At 47.2% G+C, this 24,424-nt stretch overlaps 1 protein-coding gene and 1 pseudogene across 1 annotated transcript; both read left to right on the forward strand.

Annotated features, from left to right (window-relative positions):
- Positions 1 to 24,424, forward strand: part of LOC142209930 (uncharacterized) — a 520,021-nt pseudogene that overhangs the window by 116,888 nt on the left and 378,709 nt on the right.
- On the forward strand, positions 578 to 18,143 carry LOC142209077 (uncharacterized). The gene is made up of 7 exons (XM_075278020.1): positions 578 to 662; positions 1,632 to 1,731; positions 2,025 to 2,137; positions 9,147 to 9,197; positions 14,394 to 14,500; positions 14,825 to 14,915; positions 16,465 to 18,143. Exons 1-7 carry the CDS (start codon positions 578 to 580, stop codon positions 17,208 to 17,210), a joined length of 1,293 nt encoding a protein of 430 aa, XP_075134121.1. The 3' UTR covers positions 17,211 to 18,143.

A 24,424-nucleotide genomic window follows, 5' to 3' on the forward strand; every position in this document is an offset into this window, starting at 1 on the left:
AAAAGAAGACTCGATCTCAAGGACGCTTATTTGCACATCCCAATTTTTCCTCCACACAGAAAGTATTTGAGAAGCACTGGGGTCAGAAAGGTCACCTAAGGCATCTTGAGTTTACCTCTCTCCCTTTCGGCATAACTTCAGCTCTGTACGTTTTCACCAGTCGCTGTGGCCCTCAGAATCCAAGGGGTTTCCATAGTCCCATATCTGGACAACTGCTAATAAAAGCTTCCTCCAGACTAGGCCTTCAACATCACCTACTGATTGCTTTAGGTAAATAGTGAATTGGGACAAGTATATTAAAAGTTCTGTTCTGTCCTACCAGCACACAGGGGCAGAAATACCCCATCATTGTGCTGCTGCTGGGACTAAGGAAAAACAGATTAATATCATAATCAATGTTCGTTTTGGTCCTGGCCGCCTCAGGGGTAGCTCCAATTTATAGCCAACATCTTTAAAGAGGTTGTCTGGGCATAATTTTTTATGGCCACTTCACTGGTCCAACTTATTGTAGTGTTGGGTCACCGCACTGAGACGTCCCGTGTCCCTTTCCTGTGGTCGCTGATTGGCCTCAGAGGTCATGTGCGGCAGGAACTTTCCCCACAAGAAAACACTAGAGCAGCAGGACCGGATCGAGCTGCGAGAAACCAGAGCAGCAGGGACAGGTGAGTGTTTTTGCTTAATTTTTTTTATTTTTTCACCTTCCCTGGCCTCATATAAAAAATTGTTATCCTGGACAACCTAATGATTCCACCTTTTATAGCCATAATGCCCCATAATTACCCTTTATATAAATGATCCTCTTTATAGCTATAATGCTCCATAAATACCCCCCCAACAGAAAAATTCATAGTTGTACTCGCCTACCTGCGATCCTTTGAAGGACGGGGACAGAGCAGCCGCCTCCTCTTCTAGTTGTAGTATAATACATTGAATTTTGGTGTGCTGATGTATCAAAAACTTTTATTCCATAATCTTTGTTTTTTGTCTCACTGCTGTACTTCATTTGAATTCTATAGTATTTGTATATTGTGTGACTTTTTTATATACTTGATGATTATGGTGTTATACTTTTATATTTATACCCAAATTTTGAAGTCACATGGTTTTTATTACTTTATCTGATTACACTAAATATGATAATATATGGCTAATGTATATTCTAATTTTAGATGTCATGCAGATGAAGGTCCTTGAGACCAAAACATTCAGACTTTGACATCGAATATCCAGATACTCTATTATTGATTGGCTGTGTGTTTAACTTTTTTTTCTATGAAGATTATGGAATAAAGTTTTTCATACATTGAATTTTGGTCTGAAATGTATTATATTACAGTTTGTGATGGGACTTCCCAAATACTTTTGGCATCCATTTATTGGAATCATTTGTTCCCCTGTAAGGAGTGCATATCTTTTGTATATATTTGCCTCCTCTTCTTAAGCTGCGATCTATGCGCCATAATCACATATAGGACGTCTGTGTCTCAGCTCAGGAGGAGCGATGTTGTGACGTTATCGCGCCAGTCTGTGCTGAGGAGCAGACATCTTGTCTCTTCTCTTGGCAACTTGTAAACCGCAAGCCTGAAGCGTCTTGTGGTTTACAAGATAACAGTAGGATGCCTCTTACCTAGATCAGTGTCCTGGAGATGCCGATCTAGTTAAAAGTACCGAGAGTATTAATGACGGCCCCGGAAGCAGAAGAGGAGAGGCCACAAGCAGGAGCGGGGAAAGGTAAGTGAACAGGATCCGTTACTGGACCTCAGCAGAGGACTGGTAGAGCCCCCTAAAGACATGGTGCCCAGCAGGGGGATTTACCGGTACGCACACGCGCAATACAGACAACTAATGAGGGGGTCTCGGTGTCTCTCTCTCTTTCCCTCCCTCAGGCGCTTACACTTCGTTCAGCAGCAGCATCTCCGATGATCTCTCTGTCTCTCTCACGTGCGCGCTTTGTGATACCCGATGGTGTTCTCTGCTCTGCCGTTGCCTCAGGAGTTTTAGTTCGGTCGGTTTTGTTTGTGAAGGAAAATGTGGGAAGGGGGGCGGGAGGAGGAGCAAGCTGGAGAGTCGGAAAGGGACACGAAACAACGATTTGACGAGGAACTGTCCAAAATTCAAGGGAACGCTGACAAATCCAGTATTTGCTTAAAGAGGACCTTTCACCATATCTGGGCACATGCAGTGTTATATACTGCCGGAAAGCTAACAGTGCGCTGAATTCAGCACACTGTCGGCTTTCCCGATCTGTGCCCGGTGTGAAGAGCTTACGGTCCAGTACCGTAGCTCTTCTATGGTCAGAAGGGCGTTTCTGACCATTAGCCAGAGACGTCCTTCTGCCTCGCGGCGCCTATCGCGCTGTACTGTGGAGCGGGGAGGAACGCCCCCTCCCTCCCTGATAATACTCGTCTATGGACGAGCGCTGTGAGCAGAGGGTTCCTCCCCGCTCCACAGCACAGCGTGATAGGCGCCGCGAGGCAGAAGGACGTGGTAAAGGCTAAATACTAGACACCGTAAGGACCTTCTGACATCACAAGGTCACATGACCGGATAGGCGTGTCTTTAATTGTAAGCAGGACCTTCCACTGTATCCTGTGTAGTGGAGCGACATGGAGAGCTGCTGTGAGGTGCACGAGGTAGTGAAGGGGGAAGATACAGTAGGTGGCCTGCAACGAGTAGTGGAGAGGGGGAGAGATGTGGGGTGCAGGGTGTAGTGTGGGGGAGAGATGGTGGGGTGCAGGGTGTAGTGTGGGGGCAGGGTGTGGGTGCAGGGTATAGTGTGGGGGAGAGATGTGGGGTGCAGGGTGTAGTGTGGGAGAGAGATGGTGGGGTGCAGGGTGTAGTGTGGGGGAGAGATGGTGGGGTGCAGGGTGTAGTGTGGGGGAGAGATGGTGGGGTGCAGGGTATAGTGTGGGGGAGAGATGTGGGGTGCAGGGTGTAGTGTGGGGGCAGGGTGTGGGTGCAGGGTATAGTGTGGGGGAGAGATGGTGGGGTGCAGGGTGTAGTGTGGGGGCAGGGTGTGGGTGCAGGGTATAGTGTGGGGGAGAGATGTGGGGTGCAGGGTGTAGTGTGGGAGAGAGATGGTGGGGTGCAGGGTGTAGTGTGGGGGAGTGCAGGGTGTAGTGTGGGGGAGAGATGTGGGGGCAGGGTGTAGTGTGGGGGAGAGATGTGGGGGCAGGGTGTAGTGTGGGGGAGAGATGTGGGGGCAGGGTGTAGTGTGGGGGAGAGATGTGTGGGGGAGAGATGGTGGGGTGCAGGGTGTAGTGTGGGGGAGTGCAGGGTGTAGTGTGGGGGAGAGATGTGGGGGCAGGGTGTAGTGTGGGGGAGAGATGTGTGGGGGAGAGATGGTGGGGTGCAGGGTGTAGTGTGGGTGCAGGGTGTAGTGTGGGGGAGAGATGTGGGGTGTAGTGTGGGGGAGAGATGGTGGGGTACAGGGTGTAGTGTGGGGGAGTGCAGGGTGTAGTGTGGGGGAGTGCAGGGTGTAGTGTGGGGGAGTGCAGGGTGTAGTGTGGGGGAGTGCAGGGTGTAGTGTGGGGGAGAGATGGTGGGGTGCAGGGTGTAGTATGGTGGGGTGCAGGGTGTAGTGTGGGGGAGTGCAGGGCGTAGTGTGGGGGAGAGACGGTGGGGGGCAGGGCGTAGTGTGGGGGAGAGAGGGTGGGGGGCAGGGCGTAGTGGGGGGCAGGGCGTAGTGTGGGGGAGAGAGGGTGGGGGGCAGGGCGTAGTGTGGGGGAGAGAGGGTGGGGGGCAGGGCGTAGTGTGGGGGAGAGAGGGTGGGGGGCAGGGCGTAGTGTGGGGGAGAGACGGTGGGGGGCAGGGCGTAGTGTGGGGGAGAGACGGTGGGGGGCAGGGCGTAGTGTGGGGGAGAGACGGTGGGGGGCAGGGCGTAGTGTGGGGGAGAGACGGTGGGGGGCAGGGCGTAGTGTGGGGGAGAGACGGTGGGGGGCAGGGCGTAGTGTGGGGGAGAGACGGTGGGGGGCAGGGCGTAGTGTGGGGGAGAGACGGTGGGGGGCAGGGCGTAGTGTGGGGGAGAGACGGTGGGGGGCAGGGCGTAGTGTGGGGGAGAGACGGTGGGGGGCAGGGCGTAGTGTGGGGGAGAGACGGTGGGGGGCAGGGCGTAGTGTGGGGGAGAGAGGGTGGGGGGCAGGGCGTAGTGTGGGGGAGAGAGGGTGGGGGGCAGGGCGTAGTGTGGGGGAGAGAGGGTGGGGGGCAGGGCGTAGTGTGGGGGAGAGAGGGTGGGGGGCAGGGCGCAGTGTGGGGGAGAGAGGGTGGGGGGCAGGGCGCAGTGTGGGGGAGAGAGGGTGGGGGGCAGGGCGCAGTGTGGGGGAGAGAGGGTGGGGGGCAGGGCGCAGTGTGGGGGAGAGAGGGTGGGGGGCAGGGCGCAGTGTGGGGGAGAGAGGGTGGGGGGCAGGGCGCAGTGTGGGGGAGAGAGGGTGGGGGGCAGGGCGCAGTGTGGGGGAGAGAGGGTGGGGGGCAGGGCGCAGTGTGGGGGAGAGAGGGTGGGGGGCAGGGCGCAGTGTGGGGGAGAGAGGGTGGGGGGCAGGGCGCAGTGTGGGGGAGAGAGGGTGGGGGGCAGGGCGCAGTGTGGGGGAGAGAGGGTGGGGGGCAGGGCGCAGTGTGGGGGAGAGAGGGTGGGGGGCAGGGCGCAGTGTGGGGGAGAGAGGGTGGGGGGCAGGGCGCAGTGTGGGGGAGAGAGGGTGGGGGGCAGGGCGCAGTGGGGGAGAGAGGGTGGGGGGCAGGGCGCAGTGTGGGGGGCAGGGCGCAGTGTGGGGGGCAGGGCGCAGTGTGGGGGGCAGGGCGCAGTGTGGGGGGCAGGGCGCAGTTTGGGGGAGAGAGGGTGGGGGGCAGGGCGCAGTGTGGGGGAGAGAGGGTGGGGGGCAGGGCGCAGTGTGGGGGAGAGAGGGTGGGGGGCAGGGCGCAGTGTGGGGGAGAGAGGGTGGGGGGCAGGGCGCAGTGTGGGGGAGAGAGGGTGGGGGGCAGGGCGCAGTGTGGGGGAGAGAGGGTGGGGGGCAGGGCGCAGTGTGGGGGAGAGAGGGTGGGGGGCAGGGCGCAGTGTGGGGGAGAGAGGGTGGGGGGCAGGGCGCAGTGTGGGGGAGAGAGGGTGGGGGGCAGGGCGCAGTGTGGGGGAGAGAGGGTGGGGGGCAGGGCGCAGTGTGGGGGAGAGAGGGTGGGGGGCAGGGCGCAGTGTGGGGGAGAGAGGGTGGGGGGCAGGGCGCAGTGTGGGGGAGAGAGGGTGGGGGGCAGGGCGCAGTGTGGGGGAGAGAGGGTGGGGGGCAGGGCGCAGTGTGGGGGAGAGAGGGTGGGGGGCAGGGCGCAGTGTGGGGGAGAGAGGGTGGGGGGCAGGGCGCAGTGTGGGGGAGAGAGGGTGGGGGGCAGGGCGCAGTGTGGGGGAGAGAGGGTGGGGGGCAGGGCGCAGTGTGGGAGGAGAGAGGGTGGGGGGCAGGGCGTAGTGTGGGAGGAGAGATGCAGGGTGTACTGTGGGGGGGGGGGGTGTAGTCCTCCAGACTAGGCCCATTCATTTGGACCTAATACGGAGCGGAGTGCGCTTCACTGACATCCAGTTGCGGCTACCCGTATTTTGTACCGAAACCTGAGGCAGCCTTCGTCTCATGTTCCGGTCCAAAATACCCCATGTGAACCCGGCCTAAGGTTTGCATAAGAGGCGCAAAGAAACTCCTCCATTGGTGGTGCAGAGGTGATTGACAATGTGCTTTAGGTTAAAGACCCACATAGGGGGCCACAGCCAAAAAGTCCTGCAGGAAAAACCTCTATGGAAACACATTGCGATCTTCCCACAGCGCCATAAAATGCGCAGTTTTCCTCTGTGGACTTTCCACTTTCGATTTACTTATAGGGAGTCTGCCAGCGTTTCCATAGATATAGTTTCCATTGCTGCAACGTCCATAAACTCCCCAGGTATTTTCTGATATTTGTGGATGGGATTCGCTAGACTCCTATCCACTTTGCAGGGCCTGTAAACGCTGCGGTTTTTGCTGTGGTGTTTCTGCCACGTTGGGCTTCAGCCTTAATAGACACATGGGGAGCTGTGGGAAACTTGTTTGGGGGGCTCTGAGCTGTGGAGTGCTTAACCCTATGGGGGTGCACTAGAGAGCTGTAGACTGCTTGTGAGGGGGTGCACAGGAAATATATGGATATTGGTGAAATGCTAGCATTGCGGGGGCAGGCTTAAAGGAGCTATCTGGTCACCACAAGGTAACCCCTCCCCGTGGGCATCATGCACAGGGGTGATAAGAGTTTGGGTGTTTTGCACACCAGTCTGAATGGAATGGCTGCTCTTTAAGGTTCATGGGGGATAGTAACAGTGTGGGGGCAAACTGGAAGGACATGGAGGACAGTGCGGTGCTTGTTAGTAATGTGGGGTACACTGGAAGGACATGGAGGACAGTGCGGTGCTTGTTAGTAATGTGGGGTACACTGGAGGGACATGGAGGACAGTGCGGTGCTTGTTAGTAATGTGGGGTACACTGGAGGGACATGGGGGATAGTGCGGTGCTTGTTAGTAATGTGGGGTACACTGGAAGGACATGGAGGACAGTGCGGTGCTTGTTAGTAATGTGGGGTACACTGGAGGGACATGGGGGATAGTGCGGTGCTTGTTAGTAATGTGGGGATACACCGGAGGGACATGGAGGATAGTGCGGTGCTTGTTAGTAATGTGGGGATACACCGGAGGGACATGGGGGATAGTGCGGTGCTTGTTAGTAATGTGGGGTACACTGGAGGGACATGGGAGATAGTGAGGTGCTTGTTAGTAATGTGGGGATAGTGCGGTGCTTGTTAGTAATGTGGGGATACACCGGAGGGACATGGAGGATAGTGCGGTGCTTGTTAGTAATGTGGGGTACACTGGAGGGACATGGAGGACAGTGCGGTGCTTGTTAGTAATGTGGGGATACACCGGAGGGACATGTGGGATAGTGCGGTGCTTGTTAGTAATTTGGGGTACACTGGAGGGACATGGAGGACAGTGCGGTGCTTGTTAGTAATGTGGGGTACACTGGAGGGACATGGAGGACAGTGCGGTGCTTGTTAGTAATGTGGGGATACACCGGAGGGACATGGAGGATAGTGTGGTGCTTGTTAGTAATGTGGGGTACACTGGAGAGACTTGGGGGGGGGGGGGATAGTAGGATGATTGTTAGTAATGTGGGATACACTGGAGGGACATGGAGGACAGTGCGGTGCTTGTTAGTAATGTGGGGATACACCGGAGGGACATGGAGGACAGTGTGGTGCTTGTTAGTAATGTGGGGTACACTGGAGGGACATAGGAGATAGTGAGGTGCTTGTTAGTAATGTGGGGTACACTGGAGGGACATGGAGGACAGTGCGGTGCTTGTTAGTAATGTGGGGTACACTGGAGGGACATGGAGGACAGTGCGGTGCTTGTTAGTAATGTGGGGTACACTGGAGGGACATGGAGGACAGTGCGGTGCTTGTTAGTAATGTGGGGTACACTGGAGGGACATGGAGGACAGTGCGGTGCTTGTTAGTAATGTGGGGTACACTGGAGGGACATGGAGGACAGTGCGGTGCTTGTTAGTAATGTGGGGTACACTGGAGGGACATGGAGGACAGTGCGGTGCTTGTTAGTAATGTGGGGATACACCGGAGGGACATGGAGGATAGTGTGGTGCTTGTTAGTAATGTGGGGTACACTGGAGGGACATGGAGGACAGTGCGGTGCTTGTTAGTAATGTGGGGTACACTGGAGGGACATGGAGGACAGTGCGGTGCTTGTTAGTAATGTGGGGTACACTGGAGGGACATGGAGGACAGTGCGGTGCTTGTTAGTAATGTGGGGTACACTGGAGGGACATGGAGGACAGTGCGGTGCTTGTTAGTAATGTGGGGTACACTGGAGGGACATGGGGGATAGTGTGGTGCTTGTTAGTAATGTGGGGTACACTGGAGGGACTTGGGGGGGGGGGGGGGGGATAGTAGGATGATTGTTAGTAATGTGGGATACACTGGAGGGACATGGGGGATAGTGGGATATACCTGGATGTAGTTATATCTGCACTCATTAGTATCGGGTCTCCATTATACAATACTGTGAAGACCCAGTGGCTATGATGGCCGCCATCTTTAAAGGTCCAACATGTACTATTACGGATGTCGGGAAGGGGTACAATTATTTAAAGGGATCCTATCATTCAAACGCATTTTTTATGACTAACATGTCGGAATAGCCTTAAAGGGATCCTATCATTTAAACACTTTTTTTTCTAGCTGACACGTCAGAATAGCCTTAAGAAAGGCTATTCGTCTCCGGCCCGCCATTCGGTAAAAATAGTTTTTTACCGGTATGCAAATGAGTTCTTTCGCAGCAGCGCTCAGACAGCACTGGGGGCGTCCCCAATGCTGCCAGAGAACTCTCTCCAGCGACGCCTCCATCTTCAACAGCAACCGCCTCTTCTGCGTCTTCTCTTGGGTCACACTCCGGCGCCTGCGAAGTCGGTTCTGCCAATGGGACGCAGGCAAGAGCGGAGTGCACAGGCCGGCTGGCAGCTATTTTTTTGGAGGCCGCTACGCACGCATATGCAGTAGGCTCCTGTTCTCCATACAACTACAGGAGCGTACTGTGCATGCGTGCGTAGCGGCCTCCAAAATAATGGCCACCGGCCAGCCTGTGCACTTGCATTTGAATGATAGGATCCCTTTAAAAAGTGACCTTGAGTTTGTTCATGTTTTGCTGTTATTTTGTTGTTTTTACTTTATGTATGTTTTATTTTTTTGCCCCCAAAATAAAATTTTACAAAAATAAAAGTGTAAATAGTGTTTTCTGAGTGTCATAGCTTTAATAGTAAGAAATCCAACAATTAGCCATAACTTACCCCACCCCCACCTCTTGTGTCACCAAAGCGACTCTGACCCATCAAGGCACAACAAGATCTCTGCATACAGTAGTGGAAGACCTAGAACATGATGGAGTAAGGTTACGTTCACACTACTGTTATACATGTCCGTTACTGTCATCTGTCATAGGATGAGAGCAACAGACATAGATGGAGCCTCCTCATCCTCCTGTGTCTGTTCCCATTGACTAGAATGTTACAAAAAACCCATTAAGGACGCCGTCTTCTTATCCTTTTTCTGTCTCTTGTGTTTCTTCCGTTATTTTTGTAAAGGAAGGAAAATGTCCGGTGCGGCCAACTTATTCTACAGTCAGAAAACTAAACGTAAATGATGGAAGATGGAGGAGAGACGGAGGACAGATGGGAGACAGCGTCCATCATGTTCTTTACATTAGTGTTAATGGGAATGGTCACTGACTGTCTCTGTCCATTTCTCTGCTGCAGTTTATGTTCGTTGCTGTCGGCCATCAATGGACATTAACAAGGGCAGCCTGAACCCGCCCTAGGGCTGCTATTACACAGGTGGGTTTTTGATCAGCGTAGAAACAGCAGCACATGCGCTAATGTGAATAAAGACCACACGTGTAATGGCACCCTAAGGCCGGCTTCACATGGATACATTTTGTTGTCAGCAGTATAGTTGTTAATGATGTTAGGAGTCTCTGCTTCATCGCAGCTTCAGTGTCTCATACTGTAATGTCTGTGTGAAGCCGGCCTAAGGGTGAGTAAACACGGAGTAAAGTGCCGCGTGATGTGGCATGTATATGCCGTGTGAGCTTTTGTGGGCCGTATACGCTCCCATTGATTTCAATGCAGTTATCTACTACATATAAGCAGTATACAGTACTCATATTATAAGCCTACATTCACACCACACTGAATAATGGCCATGTCGTCTCATGGCAGTCTTACATTCAATGAGGGGATTCACATTATCTGGGTCACGGACCGTCAAACAATACAACATGTTCTCTTTCCTCACAGATCTCTTCATACACTGACTATATACTATCTTATACCATCTGACACCTCCTAAGTACAGTATATGATACATGGATACAGTGTGAGACATAAGAAAAGGTCCTTACGGAGTATAGTAAATAGCCAGTTCAGTGTGAGACAGCTAAATACTATCACTGGAAAGGACCTCACCGGTATGAAACCTTGTAAGTATAGGATACATGGAAAAGGTCCTTACGGAGTATAGTAAATAGCCAGTTCAGTGTGAGACCGCTAAATACTATCTCAGTTAAGGACCCGACCACTAGGGGGCATAAAGGTCCTTACCAGTAATGGGAAATAGACAGCTCACACTGAGCTGGCTAAATACTAGACGCCGTAAGGACCAGGTCCTTACGGCGTCTAGTATTTAGTCACAACCATTCATACATTGCCTACAAACGCCGGGCACTGACTATGACATCATCACAGGTCCTTTAGCTATTCCAGCAGAGTAACAAGAAACCTGACTCCTCCCACATATGATCACATGGTCATGACATCATCACAGGTCCTTTAGCTCTTCCAGGACAACAGCAGGACGATTCCTCCTCTCCTATATATATAGTGTACAGGTGGAGGTCAGTGTGTATATATCTATATATATAATGTGTGTGTATAATCACGGTCATTGTTAGGATTACTGAGCCACATCAACCCGCACATGCCCCAATATGCCCCTTTAGTAGCCCAGACATGGCATTGTGACCAACACACAATGTAATGTCCCAGTCATTCATGTCCCAGATATATAACGTATATAACGTCCCGCCTTGTTTAGTTCCCCACACGGTATTAACCCTTTCCCGCCGATGACATTTTTTGATTTTTGTTTTTTGACTCCCCTCCTTCTATACCCCATAACTTTTTTATTTCTCCGCTCTCAGAGCCATATGAGGTCTTAATTTTTGCGGGACAAATTTTTCTTCATGATGCCGCCATTAATTATTCTGTAGAATGTACTGGGAAGCTGGAAAAAAAATCAGAATGTGGTGGATTTGAAGAAAAAATGCATTTCTGCGACTTACTTACGGGCTTTGGTTTTACGGTGTTCACTGTGCAGCCAAAATGACATGTCCCCTGTATTCTGTGTTTCGGTACGGTTCCAGGGATACCAAATTTATACGGTTGTATTTACATTTTGACCCCTTAAAAAAAGGGCGTCTTTTTTTGCGGGGCCGGGTGTACTTTTTAGTTCTACCATTTTCGGGAAATATTATTGCTTTGATCACTTTTTATTCAAATTTTTATCAATCAAAAGAGTGAAAAAACGGCGGTTTGGCACTTTTGACTATTTTTCCCGCTACGGTGTTTACCGAACAGGAAAAATATTTTTATAGCTTTGTAGAGCGGGCGATTTCAGACAAAGGGATACCTAACATGTATGTGTTTCACAGTTTTTAACTACTTTTATATGTGTTCTAGGGAAAGGGGGGTGATTTTAATTTTTAATACTTTTTATAATTTTTTATATTTTTTTTTTACTTTTTTTAACATTTTTTTTTGCATTTATTAGACCCCCTAGGGGTCTTAAACCCCAGGGGGTCTGATCACTAATGCAATGCATTACAATGCTAATGCATTGTAAAAAAATCATCCTCTCTTTTGCAGGCTGCATAGACCAGCCTGCAAAAGATAGAGCTTGTAGACCGGCCGGGGAGCCTTGTAAAGGCTCCCGGCTGTCATGACAACGTGATGTAGGCCCTGGAGTATGTGCCGCCGGGAAAATGGCGCCTCTAGCGCCTTTGACCATGGCGCTGGAGGGGCTAATGCCTCCGATCGGTTCGGGGACCGATCAGATACATTAGAGCCGGTTGTCTACAGCTTAAAGCAGTAGACACCCGGCGGCTATGGCGGTTGCCATAGTTACACACCCGACATGCGCCATACTATTACGGTGGATATCGGGAAGGGGTTAAGCCCCCTCATTGTGCTCCCCGCAGTATAATGCCCCCTCATTGTGCTCCCCGCAGTATAATGCCCCCTCATTGTGCTCCCTGTAGTATAATGCCCCCTCATTGTGCTCCCCGCAGTATAATGCCCCCTCATTGTGTTCCCCGCAGTATAATGCCCCCTCATTGTGCTTCTTGCAGTATAATGCCCCCTCATTGTGCTCCTTGCAGTATAATGCCCCCTCATTGTGCTCCTTGCAGTATAATGCCCCCTCATTGTGCTCCCTGCAGTATAATGCCCCCTCATTGTGCTCCTTGCAGTATAATGCCCCCTCATTGTGCTCCTTGCAGTATAATGCCCCCTCATTGTGCTCCTTGCAGTATAATGCCCCCTCATTGTGCTCCCCGCAGTATAATGCCCCCTCATTGTGCTCCCCGCAGTATAATGCCCCCTCATTGTGCTCCCCGCAGTATAATGCCCCCTCATTGTGCTTCTTGCAGTATAATGCCCCCTCATTGTGCTCCTTGCAGTATAATGCCCCCTCATTGTGCTCCCTGCAGTATAATGCCCCCTCATTGTGCTCCCTGCAGTATAATGCCCCCTCATTGTGCTCCCCGCAGTATAATGTCTTCTCCTTCTGTTCCCCACAGAAAAATACACAAATAAAAACTAACACTCCCCTTCCCCCACCGCAGTCCACTCTGATCTCTACTTCCGGTGGTTTGGGAGCAGAAGGTATAATGTCACTACATCTCCTCTGCTGCTTCTAATCTGCTGTGAGCAGAGACAGGGACTGAATGATCCTTCACCATTGTCCTCCATCTGCATTGTACAGGACACAGATGGGGCTGAAGTCCCTTCCTTTCTCCTTTATTACTGAGCCCATTATGGAGATTTTACATTACTGTGTTCCAGCAGCCAGAACTATATTACTTGTCCACTGTAGATGTATGGGGACTTGTTTTTCACGGGACAAGTTGTCATTTTTCATGGCAATATTGTCTGGTACATATAATTTATTGATTGACTTTTTGGGGAATGGTTGGGGGACAGAAAACAAAACAGAACATTATTTCCACCATTACTTTACACTATTTACAGAGCAGCAGAAAACAAAAACCTGATCCTTTTTCCTCTGGGTCAGGTCTATCATGGTAAATAATATTAGATTTTTGTGTTCCAGTAAGAGCTGCACATGGGCTTGGTTTTTTTTTGCAGATTCAGTTAAATATTTTCATGAACTATTCTGGGGTATACTATATTGTTTTACAATTTTATTTATACCATTCACCATGTGATTTAATTGCAAAATCTTTGTCATACTAGAGGCCCCTTGGGGTATGTTCACATGGCAGAAATTGGATTCCACGTGTGAACCATACCACGCAGTTAGCCACAATGCAGTGCACCAGCATCCCGTTGTTGCATTCCGCTCCAGATTAGGCCTGAATGAATGGGCCTAATTGGTAGGGAGTCTCGCGCCACGGACGCTGTGGCTGAGTCAGCCGCGGAATCCACAACAAGATAGATCATCTCGCTTTTTTTTCCCACTACTAGTTAGCAGAAAAAAGAAGTGAGCGGCTCCCACTGAAGTCAATAATAATAATTTCACTTCCAGTTTTATCCAAACTTGTTCAACCTGAAACACATCTTGTTAGGTTTGCCCATCTCTAAGTAAGACCATGTAGTGACAGTGATGCAATAATACGTCACCATGTGCTACATAGCGGCTGTCAAGTACGTGTTCATTTACCCAGCCCATATCCACACAAACTACTGTTATTCAGCTCCTGCCCCAATCCATATACAGAGAGAGAATATACAAGATCTACCCGTATTATCTCCTCATGTTATATCTTATTATCTCCAGGAATAGTCTATATATACATGGCATTGTATATGACTTTACATTGACTTATATTCTTTCCAATCATGTTCCTACAGTATAGGATCCTCTCAGTGGATAAGGACAAGATGGCAGAGAAAATATTACATCTCACCTTAGAGATCCTGCAGCAGCTTACTGGAGAGGTGAGAGATTCTGATGATGTCACATTACATCATTCTTATCTATAGTAATAACAGATGATATGACTGGAGAGGTGAGGGACTCTGGGAATGGATGGAGTGATATTTATTAATGTGTCTCTCCATAAACAGGAATACACAGTAGTGAAGAAGACCTCTAGTGGGCGCCGTCAGGATCCTGTATCTGAAGAATGGGGGAGAACCCTGAGCCGAATCCCAGGGCCTCCACCTGATTCCCTGATACAGGAGGAGATCAATGGACAGAAGATCCTAGAACTCACCAACAAGATGATTGAGCTGCTGACTGGAGAGGTGACACTGCTGGGAATGCTGGGACATTATACAGGAGCTCTATGAAGGGATCTGATGATGACTGTATCATTGTGTTGTCAGGTTCCTATAAGGTGTCAGGATGTCACTGTCTATTTCTCCATGGAGGAGTGGGAGTATTTAGAAGGACACAAAGATGTGTACAAGGAGGTGATGATGGAGGATCAGCAGCCCCTCACATCAGCAGGTAATAGACATGACTAAATACACACGGCCTCTCATTATCTGTATGGAAAGAATGAATTCAGCCCCTGTATGTGTTTCCTCCAGTTCCATCCAGTAAGAGAACATCACCGGAGAGATGTCCCAGTCCTCTTCTACTACAGGACTGTAAGGAAGAAAATGTCCTCCAGGATGATCAGATAGATGGAGATAAGGTGACATGAAATCTTCCTCTGCCCTGTAGAAGGGCTGTACAGGTCTCGTGGTCAGTCTGGTTTTATCTCACAGTATTAGATGTTTTGTACTTGTGTAATGAGAAAGATGGAGATGGCAGGATAAAGCTGACCATAGACATGAGACATAGACATCAGGTAGATGACAACATGGTGGATTTATCCCGGAGACCTGCAGCTATTTTTTCAGATAACTCCTGCTGTCATTTTTGGTGGTCATGATAATGAATGATCTTTTCTTCTCCTATAAAACATCCCACGTGACTTCTCCATCCGTCTGGTGACTTTACACTATTTGTTTCACAGCTTTTGTATCTGGGTGAAGATCTGAACAATATTAATGCTCCGGAGACATATGTGAGGGGTAAGGAGGAGATTTCTACAGGTGATTGCCCAGGTGAGTAGTAACTAGAGATGAGGAATTGGTTCATAATGAGCCAGTTCTTTATGAATTTTTTCAAACAAACACTTTGGGTTCAACCAAACCTGAATTTTTTATGGTTCTCCACCCACAAATCAATGCATTGCAAAAATTACTGCACATCTATTATAGGCCGCATACACCAGCTTGTAATAGAAGCAGTACAAAGACAAGCCTGAGATCCTTCAGTAGACTTCTAGCTTTCATGGCAATGGATACTGTTTCAGAGGCCAGCAATCTACCCCAAAACGGTGGCACTAAGGGTTTGGCACAGGGGGACAAACATATCCACGTGGGCCCCCAAGCAGTTCTATCGATATTATTACTATACAGTGACCACACAGTAGTAGATTTCGGCTCTACAGACCATTTAGGTGAATACAGTGCAGTTACATTTTGTGAGTTACATGTGACGTCTGGTTCACATTTCTCGTCTCTTCCCTCTGGACCGCCATGAACAATTCTTCCAGCAGTGACTTGTCTCTGTAAAGTTTTCAGCACAGACATCTTTGACACCTGACCCACATTATCCTCACCTACATAAAGTCCCCATCCTGTTACTACCCCAATTCTAAAATATAATGTTCTGTATACATACAAGGTGACAGCCAGCCCAGCACAGGTAAAGATGGAACAATACGTTATATCCTCACCTACATAGAATCCCCATCCTGCTACTACCCCAATTCTAAGGGTCCTTCCCACGATGTAACGCAGAGTTGATTCTGACATGTAAACTCGTGTCAGAGTGAGCGCTGCAAAACAGAATCCCATTGATTTCAATGGGTTCTGTTTAGCGCGTGTAACACATTGAAATCAATGGGAAGCTTTTTAACCCATTGATTTCAATGTGTTACGTGCGCTAAATGGGGTGCGTTAAGGACAAAACCGTATAGGGTAAAAATAGGGATTTTCTGTTCTTCCCTATGATGCTCCACCAATGTGGATACCCCGCCTATTGACATTGGTAAGACTTCCAATTTCTTTCATTCTATGTTCACCATTATACTGCTGTAGTGACAATTAGAATTGAGGGTATTTTAAGGATCCAGTTTTAATAATTAATATTAACAATAACAATGGACCATAAGCCAGTCTTGCCTTGATTTTTAGCCTCTGACCATTTACCACTGATGTTCCTAGAAGTACAGGCCGATAGTTTTGCACCTTCCTTTTTGAATCATCCTGTAGTAAGGACTATGTAGCGGAATATGGAAAAAATGCCAGGCTAGTGGGGGAATGTCATTGGACACAATTATAGTCAATGGGATTGGTCAGACGCAGTTGGGATTCATCATAGAAACCAATGTTTCAGTTATAGTTTCATTGTTCTTCTCCTATAATGGAGCAAAACAAGAGGAATAACAATGCTTATGTGAATAGAGCCTAAGTCAGTTAGTCACTGAATTTCACTCAATGCCTTGTAATTTGTATGGACATTTTTATATAGAAATGCTATAAAATCTTAATATAATGTTAATGATATAATATTCATACATTATAAAATCAGTTTTCTTCTTGGCAGATGACTGTACCAGGAGCTCAGAGGAACATCTGATATCTTCAGATTATAAAGCAGATGATGGTGGTATCACACAAGATACATATGAAGAACATGCCATTACCCCAGATATTCCCTCAGCCCTTCACAGCCAAGATCTATCATTTCTTTCTTCTATACACATCCTATCTTCTAATCCATCACAGACTGTTACACAAGAAAAGATTCACAAAGAGGTGAAGCCATATTCATGTTCAGAATGTGGGAAATGTTTTACATCTAAATCAGATCTTGTTACACATCAGAGAATTCACACAGGGGAGAAGCCATATTCATGTTCAGAATGTGGGAATTGTTTTACAAGTAAATCAAATCTTGTTACACATCACAGAATTCACACAGGGGAGAAGCCATATTCATGTTCAGAATGTGGGAATTGTTTTACAAGTAAATCAAATCTTGTTACACATCACAGAATTCACACAGGGGAGAAGCCATATTCATGTTCAGAATGTGGGAAATGTTTTACAAGAAAATCAGTTCTTGTTGAACATTACAGATCTCACGCAGGGGAGAAGCAATATTCATGTTCAGAATGTGGGAAATGTTTTATAACTAAATCAAATCTTGTTACACATCAGAGAATTCACACAGGGGAGAAGCCATATTCTTGTTCAGAATGTGGGGAATATTTTAGGTGGAAGTCAAATTTTGTTACACATCAGAGAATTCACACAAGGGGTAAACCATTGTCATGTTCAGAAATTTGAATGTGGGAAACATTCAACAAAAATTTCTTGTGGGAAGTATTTAATTTATATCTTTTTTTTATTCAAGTATTTTTATTAGGGTTTTCAAAAGTACATAAGGGGGGGGAACAGATCAAGAATTTGTGCTCACGTCACATCACAAGGTGAAAGTGAGCAGGCTAAACAATTTATACAAAGAAAAAGGTAACAATGTCGTATAAACAGGGCATAACAATTTCTCTAGTAAGTCAGATATATAGCAGTGCAAACTGTAAGAACACAAAATAGGGAAAACATTCGGGCCGCTAATCCAACTAATATGTTTGTTCCTTAATCACGCTAAAACGGCTGAACGGATTTTCCTCAAATTTTCCACAAATATACTTTATAGTCAGGATTGAAACATAGGCTACTTTTCCGGAGGCTAAAGGACATGGCTTCTTGCCAGGAGGGTCACAAAACCAGGACAGATTACAGCAGCTCCACAATCACACACACTTCTTAGTAGTTCCACCCACAAACTCTGTATTGTCGCCTCTCAGGTAGCCCCTAACCCCACTGACTGGCATTTACTGATATTTAAAGACCTTTCAGACTGAGTTTCGGGTCACATACTTCAGCAGCCTACCTCCCCCACGCTCCGGGAATGGCATGTTTGATGAAGACCAGCACACTACGCGCCCTAGAGAATTTTCTATCCGCTCCACTTTTTAAAGTACGCAAACATTTAACAAATCTGTATCCACCCAATTCTCAAATCACCGCTGACGAAGTCGCGGGTAACAGCTAGTAACCCATAACTTGAGTCTATACGACTGAGACATGAGTCTCAACGAAAACGCATGTAGAGAAAGGCACAATAAGGGGATTAATTTATATCTTTTTTCCCCCTATCAGTATGTCTTTGGAGTCTGGGAGGAAACCCACGCAAAAACGGGCAGTACATAGAAACTCTTTGCAGGGGGGAAGTGTATAATGTATATGGTGATTTTCATGTTTTATTAATCTTGCATGATAGAAACATTTTGGTAAAATAAATATTTTCTTTTTGCGGCGTCATATTCTAAATGCTACAACTTTTTAATTTTTCAATCGATCAAGCTTTACACGGGGCATATATTTTGCAGGACAAGCTGTAGTTTTTATCTCTTTAGGGCACATTCAACATTTTAGTAAACTTTTGTTTTTACATGATTTACATTTTTCTTTAGTCCCCCTAGGGGACAAACCTGAGTTGCCTTGATCACTTGTATAATACAGTGTAATACTTCTGTAACACTGATATTCAGTCTATTAGGCATAATAGGACTATGTACATGGCAGTCCAGAAGGCTACAGCTAGGCTTCAGGCTGGCATGGCTACTGCAGTACCCTGCGGTAGGCCTATGGGCTGGTAGAGGGAACTCCTTTAACCCCTTCCCGACAGTAGATACCCAGCACTAATGCCCCCGGTCGTTGCCAACACCGATCGCGGGCATTAAAGAGGACCTTTCACCATTTTTCCCAAAGGCAGAGTTATATACTGCCGGAAAGCTGACAGTGCACTGAGTTCAGTGCACTGTCGGCTTTCCCGATCTGTGCCCGGTGTGAAGAGCTTACGGTCCGGTACCGTAGCTCTTCTATGGTCAGAAGGGCGTTTCTGACCATTAGCCAGAGACGTCCTTCTGCCTCGCGGCACCTATCGCGCTGTACTGTGGAGCCGGGAGGAACGCCCCCTCCCTCTGCTCACACAGCTCGTCTATAGACGGGTATTATCAGGAGAGGGAGGTGGCGTTCCTCCCGGCTCCACAGTACAGCGCGATTGACGCCGTGAGGCAGAAGGACATTCCTGGCTAATGGTCAGAAACGCCCTTCTGACCATAGAAGAGCTACGGTACCGGACCGTAAGCTCTTCACACCGGGCACAGATCGGGAAAGCTGACAGTGCGCTGAACTCAGCGCACTGTCAGCTTTCCGGCGGTATATAACACTGCCTTTGGGAAAAATGGTGAAAGGTCCTCTTTAACCACTCCGGTGCCTCGGTTAAAGGTGGCAGCACATAGGCACCACCATTTTCCCTGTTATCACCAGCTCATGTTGCCATGACAGCAGGTGGACTTGTCAAGGCTCCCCGATCTCAAGGCGCCATTTTCCTGGCGACGCATGGGCGCCACCATTTCCCTGTGATCGCCGACACCCGGAACAAGGTCCGGAGCCGGCGTCATGTTGCCATGACAGCAAGGAGCTTTGTGAAGGCTCCCCGGGATGTCATACAATGGATTAGCATTCTTCTGCATTGCATTAGTGATCAGATCCCCTGGAGTTCAAGACCGCAAGGGGGTATATGAAATTCAAAAAAAAGTTTTTAAAAAGTAAAAAAAAATATATAGTTCAAATCACCCCCCTTCCCTAGAACGCATATAAAAGTACTTAAATACTGTGAAACACATAGACATTAGTTATCCCTGTGTCTGTAAACTCACGCTCTAGAAATCTATACAAATATTTGTCCCGTACGATAAACGCTATAGTCAAAACTGCCAAACCGCCAGTTTTGCCTCTGATAAAAATTTTAATAAAAAGTGATCAAAGCAAAAGTTATTCCCCAAAATCATATAATTTAAGACACCTTATGCATCCCTATTCACGGAATTATAAAAAAGTTACGGGTGTCAGAATATCGCAACTGTTAGAACAAAAAAATTTTAACACAGTTTTGGATTTTTGTTAAGGGGTTGAAATGTAAATAAAACCGTATAAATTTGGTATCCCTGGAATCGTACTGAAATATAGAATAATAATAATAAAATTTTTTATTTATATAGCGCCAACATATTCCGCAGCACTGTACAATTTGTAGGGTTCAAATACAGACAGAAAGATACATTACAAAGAAAGTCATTTCACACAATGGGACTGAGGGCCCTGCTCACAAGAGCTTACAATCTATGAGGTAGAGGGGGTGACACAAGAGGTAGCAGGGGCGGCATTGCTTATACAGGGGTCAGACACTTTTGTAATAGAGGTGACTGTCATTACATAAACCGTCGACAGTCGTGTAAGTTAACATGTGGATGGAGCTTGGACCTATAAAGTTAGCATGAGATGACATCATATCATGTGGGGAAATGTGGGAGCGGGGACAGAAGAGGGTTAAGGGTTTACGTTAGACATTGTGATAGGCCTGTCTGAAATGATGCGTCTTTAGTTTGCGTTTGAAACTGTAGAAATTGGGAGTTAATCTGATTGTCCGGGGTAGAGCATTCCAGAGAAGTGGTGCAGCTCGGGAGAAGTCTTGTATACGAGCGTGGGAGGTTCTGATAATAGAGGATGTAAGTGTTAGGTCATTAAGTGAACGGAGTACACGGGTTGGGCGGTAGACAGAGATGAGGGAGGAAATGTAGGGAGGTGCGGCATTATGGAGAGCCTTGTGGATGAGGGGGATAACTTTATATTTTATTCTATAATGAATAGGCAGCCAATGTAGCGACTGGCACAGACCAGAGGCATCGCTGTAGCATCTAGACTGATAGATGAGCCTGGCCGCTGTAACAGGTTCAAAAGATGAGAATGGACAGTCTGAAGTGCGGTTGGTGAGGAGATCAATGCCACCTGGGGCTTGGGCAGTAATTTCCTGACGGATCTTATCAATTTTATCATGGAAATAAGTGGCAAGGTCATCAGCACTAAGGTCTGTGAATGGCGTCTGCACCTTGAGTGTGAGTAAGGAGTGAAAAATTTCAAAAAGCCTTTTAGGGTTGCTGGAGAGAGAAGAGATGAGGAAGGTGAAATAGTCTTGTTTAGCGAGGTAAAGGGCAGAACTATATGTTTTAAGCATAAATTTGAAGTGGAGGAAATCTGCAGGTGAACGTGATTTTCTCCAGAGACGTTCGGCACACCTAGAGCACCGCTGAAGAAATCGTGTCTGTGGCGTGTGCCAGGGTTGCTGCCTCCTACATGGGACTTTACGAGTGGAGGGGGGAGCCACCACATCCAATGCATTTTTAAGGGTTTCATTATAGTGACTGGTGGCCAGATTGGGACAGGAGATTGAAGAGATGGGGGACAGAGAGGACTGTAGAGTATCTGAGAGGTGCTGGGTGTCGATAGCACGTAAGTTCCTATATGTGTGTTGGGTAGGTGTATCTTGTGAAGGGGAGAGGGCACTGATGGTGAGAGACAGAAGGTTATGATCAGAGAGGGGCAGAGCAGAGTTAATAAATTTAGAAACTGTGAAGAGTCGATGGAAGACAAGATCAATCGTGTTACCATCTATATGTGTGGCAGAAGAAGAACATTGTGAAAGACCAAGAGAAGTGGTTAATGAGAGAAACTGTGAGGCAGCTGGGGAGTGAGGGGTGTCAATAGGAATGTTAAAGTCACCCATGATGAGGGTAGGAATGTCACTGGATAAAAAGTGGGGAAGCCAAGAAGCAAAGTGATCCAAGAATTGGTAGGGTGAGCCAGGTGGATGGTAGATCACAGCTACACGTAAGGAGAGTGGGCGGAAAAGTCTGATAGCATGGACTTCAAATGAGGAGAACGTCAGTGAGGGGACCGGGGGAATGGACTGAAAAATGCACTGTGGTGACTGAAGTAAGCCTACCCCACCACCCTGCCTGTTGTCAGGCCTAGAGGTATGTGAGAATTGTAGGCCACCATGAGACAGAGCAGCAGGGGAGGCTGTGTCTGCTTGCTGGATCCAAGTTTCAGTAAGGGTGAGTAGGCTGAAGGAATAACTCATTAATATATTCTAGTTTGTTGCACACTGAGCGGGCATTCCAGAGAGAGCAGTTAAAAGAGACAGGGGAGGGGTGAGGGGAAGGAACACGGTAAATATTGATGAGGTTTGTAGGCCTTCTATGTGTGCAGGAATAAGAGTTAGTGAAGGAAGGAGGGCCGGGGTTAGGAGAGATGTCCCCAGCAGCCAGGAGGAGTAACATGGACAGAGACAGAAGGTAGTTCAGGGATTTATGTGGGCGCTTCTGTTTGGTGTCACTGCTAAAAGAAATAAAGGGGATATTAAAGAGACTGAAAAGTGTGTGAGAGCTGTACATGGGAGAGGGAAGAAGAGAGGGACTGACATGGATGGAGTGTACTGGTGGTAGAGATGGAGGAGAGGTCTGCAGGAAGACAATGGCTAAGATAGTAAGAGACAGTGTAGCTATAGCATACCATGAGGTAAAACTTATTGTTTTAGGTTGCAATTTACCTGGTGTTCTGCCATGGTTAGCCTGATCCGTGCCCTGTTGAAGTGCCATGTATAAGTGCACTTTGGTTAATCTGCACTTCGGTTAAGATGCAATTTGGTTAAGATGCATGCTGCAAATGAAATGCCCCTGCATGAAATGCTTCCCATATGCTATATCTACTTATATAGGAAAGCAGAGCTTCAGAACTAGCACTAATTTAAGTTGTTAACTAATTAATCTACAAACTGTGACACATGAGGAGACTGGCAGAGTGGCTCCAAGTAAACACTTGATCAGGATCAGCCATAAAGTCAGTGAGGGTCAAAAGAATGACACTAGTACAGATAAGAACACATGGAAATGCAAATATACAGCCTGAGTGAAATGCTAAAATATAGTTCAGTGATCGAGCAGAGGTGGATGAAATAGATGATCATATACCATTCAGTAGTACAGCAGATGATTGAAGGGAGATGCAGAACAGCAAGCAGAGGTGGATGAAATAGATGATCATATACCATTCAGTATTACAGCAGATGATTGAAGGGAGATGCAGAACAGCAAGCAGAGGTGGCATATCATTTTGGCTGCACAGTGAACGCCGTAAAAACGAAGCCCCTAAAAAAGTCGCACAAATGTACTTTTTCTTCAGATCCACCTCATTCTGACTCTTTTTTTTGCAGCTTCCCAGTACATTATATAGAATAATTAATGGTAGCATCATGAAGAACAATTTGTCCTTGTCATGAGATACAGGACTTTAAATTGTCCCCCCCTCCTATCTCAGGAAGCATTAGTGAAAGAGGAAGGGGGGAGGAGGAGCAGCGTGCACAGAGACAGAGAAGCATTTTCTCTGTCCCTGTGCATAACCTGTATGTGACCCCAGGGGGTGGGGGGGACTGATTCAGTCCCTATTTCCCCCCTTCTGTCAATCAAAGAGCATACTGTACTTTTGCTCTTTGATTGTCACATACAGGTATAATATAATTCCCCCCTGAGCTTTACTAGTGGGGTATTCTTATGTTATACCCCCTTAACATAACCAGGAAGTTTATTGGTGCTGTGACCCACACACTTACCATTGTCCAGGTCGCAGCATCAAAAAAAGTCGCACCAAACACTTACACTACAAAATCATGAATAAAGTTTAAATTTCACTCAATCCCTGTCCTGTCCATACCTGAACTTTCTAGAGTAAAATACGTCTCTAGTGATATTTGTTACATGCTAAAATAATAGTGATAACGATTATCACTAGAGATGAACGTATAGATTGCTAAAATTTTTATAGGGGATGGAAAATAATATTTTTATGTAAAGTCCTATTTAATTTGCATGCACAAAATGGGATGGCGCATTTCTGCGATTTTGGCGTTTATTTAACACCCTCCCCTGTAAATATATACATGTATGGTATGTATGAACTCCTCACATATTGCAGTTTTTTAAAAAGTACATTTTGTTTGCAGAAAGGGATTGCTTGGGTCACACTTTAGTGGAAAGATTGAATCTTTGCGCAGTTTTTTCTAGCAATCTCTGTTTGCCACAACGTTGCATGAAGGTGGTTGTATATATGAAACATTAAGTTGTGTTTTTATATATGGTATGCTGTGCAATCTCAAAAAAGTTAGATTTTTTAGTTGCAGTATAGATTTTTATAAAGCAGATTTTTGTTCCTTCCGGTTCTGGTGATTTTCTGAAGACACGTGCATGCGGGTGTAGGCCATAGTGATATGAATGAACTCTGCACATGCTGAACTCTTAGGAGGTTTTGTGCATATCATTTATTGTTTGGTTTCCACTTTTAACAACTAATATACATTTATTTGCATTTTTTCATAAAACATTCACTTTAAATCAAAATTGCATGAAGGTGCCTGTTTGTAAACAGTACCAAGTGGCATTGAGACAATGCTGCAGGTGTCTACTTAAAGAAAATATATAGGTATGGATGCTTTTTTTTTTTTTTTTTAGTTGTTTATTTATGAGATTTAAACAATAAAGTAGAACAGCAAGACCGACAAACCAGTATCAGTCCAAAAACATTACAATGCAAATACAAAT

The sequence above is a fragment of the Leptodactylus fuscus genome, chromosome 6, assembly GCF_031893055.1.
Source record: "Leptodactylus fuscus isolate aLepFus1 chromosome 6, aLepFus1.hap2, whole genome shotgun sequence".
Classification (NCBI taxonomy): Eukaryota; Metazoa; Chordata; class Amphibia; order Anura; family Leptodactylidae; genus Leptodactylus; species Leptodactylus fuscus.

Coding starts and splice junctions, on each gene's coding strand:
- LOC142209077 (XM_075278020.1), top strand. CDS start 578: ATGTGCGGCAGGAACTTTCCCCACAAGAAAACACTAGAGCAGCAGGAC. Junction 663..1,631: donor AACCAGAGCAGCAGGGACAG/GTGAGTGTTTTT, acceptor CCTCTTACCTAG/ATCAGTGTCCTGGAGATGCC. Junction 1,732..2,024: donor ACAAGCAGGAGCGGGGAAAG/GTAAGTGAACAG, acceptor TTGTTTGTGAAG/GAAAATGTGGGAAGGGGGGC.